This window comes from Limulus polyphemus, unplaced genomic scaffold (assembly GCF_000517525.1).
Source record: "Limulus polyphemus unplaced genomic scaffold, Limulus_polyphemus-2.1.2 Scaffold2282, whole genome shotgun sequence".
Classification (NCBI taxonomy): domain Eukaryota; kingdom Metazoa; phylum Arthropoda; class Merostomata; order Xiphosura; family Limulidae; genus Limulus; species Limulus polyphemus.
Genome location: NW_013667892.1, coordinates 110,224 through 111,378, shown reverse-complemented (window position 1 = coordinate 111,378; position 1,155 = coordinate 110,224). Strand labels below are relative to the sequence as shown.

The 1,155-nt window shown below is 37.6% G+C and overlaps 1 protein-coding gene across 1 annotated transcript in view; it reads right to left on the bottom strand.

The window, feature by feature from the left end:
• LOC106466511 (Down syndrome cell adhesion molecule-like protein Dscam2) overlaps positions 1-1,155 on the bottom strand; it is a 116,891-nt gene that overhangs the window by 45,372 nt on the left and 70,364 nt on the right. Inside the window, exon 12 of the mRNA XM_022394534.1 lies at positions 316-553. Within this exon, the coding sequence (XP_022250242.1) occupies positions 316-553 (238 nt within the window). The remainder of the gene's footprint in view (positions 1-315; positions 554-1,155) is intronic.

Here is a 1,155-nt window from a genome sequence, read left to right as displayed (position 1 = left end):
CTGTTGTTACCTGAACAATTACTTACCATGCTGGGAAGTTCTCACTTAAACTTCTTCTGATGGAGGATTGGAACCCTTGCTGTTACCCGATTGGTTACTACATATATATCTCGGAATCTTACCAAACTGGGGAGTCCTCACGTAAATTTTCGTCAGATGGAGGACTGGAGCCCTTGCTATTACCTGAAGAATTACTTAAGATACATGTCATAATCTTACCAAACTGGGGTGTCCTCACATAAACCTCTTCTGATGGAGGACTGAAGCCCTTTCTATTGCCTGAACGGTTACTACAGATATATCTCGGAATCTTACCAAACTGGGGAGTCCTCACGTAAATTTCGTCAGATGGAGGACCAGAACCCTTGCTGTTGAAAGCCTGGACGACAATAATATACTCGGTATCTCTTTCTAAGCCCGATATTTCCTGCGTTGCTACGTCTTTATCCCTGAGCATCACGGTTCGGTAGGTGAACGATTCTGATGACCCTCGTGGTTTGATGCCAACGTAGTAACCTTGTATATCAACACCTGTATTCGACTCTTTTAACAGCTGAGAAGAAAATATAAAACAATTTATAAATGTACTTCAAATTAATATTCCCATTTGTTTCACTATACGATCCACGTAAACGAACCGTATTTATGACCACTAAACCACCGTATCTCTAGTAAGGCATTATACCTAATGACCTTGAAGGTAGAACTGTTTACAGTGAGGGACTATCATATGAAACAAATCAAAATAAATTCGTGAAAAGTGATGGAACTGTATTGTTGTTTAAGAGGGATATACATAAATAGGGACACTATGAGATCCTAAAATACTCAATTAACATAGAATAAATATAATGAAACGCGTTTAAATAAAAAGAAAAATACTGTTATATTGCGAGCAGTTATTTAATTCTGTTGGAAAAGTGTTAATGACGATATGCATAACAAATCACAAAGTGCGAAACCGATACATGCACGTAATGAACCTGTAAACATATACAACACAAGATAACTGCTGACTAGATAGCATAGGACAATTAACATGGAAACGATACGTGCACGTAATGAACTTGTAAACATATATAACACAAGATAACTGCTGACTAGAGAGCATAAAACAACTAACATGGAAACGATACGTGCATGTAATGAACTTGT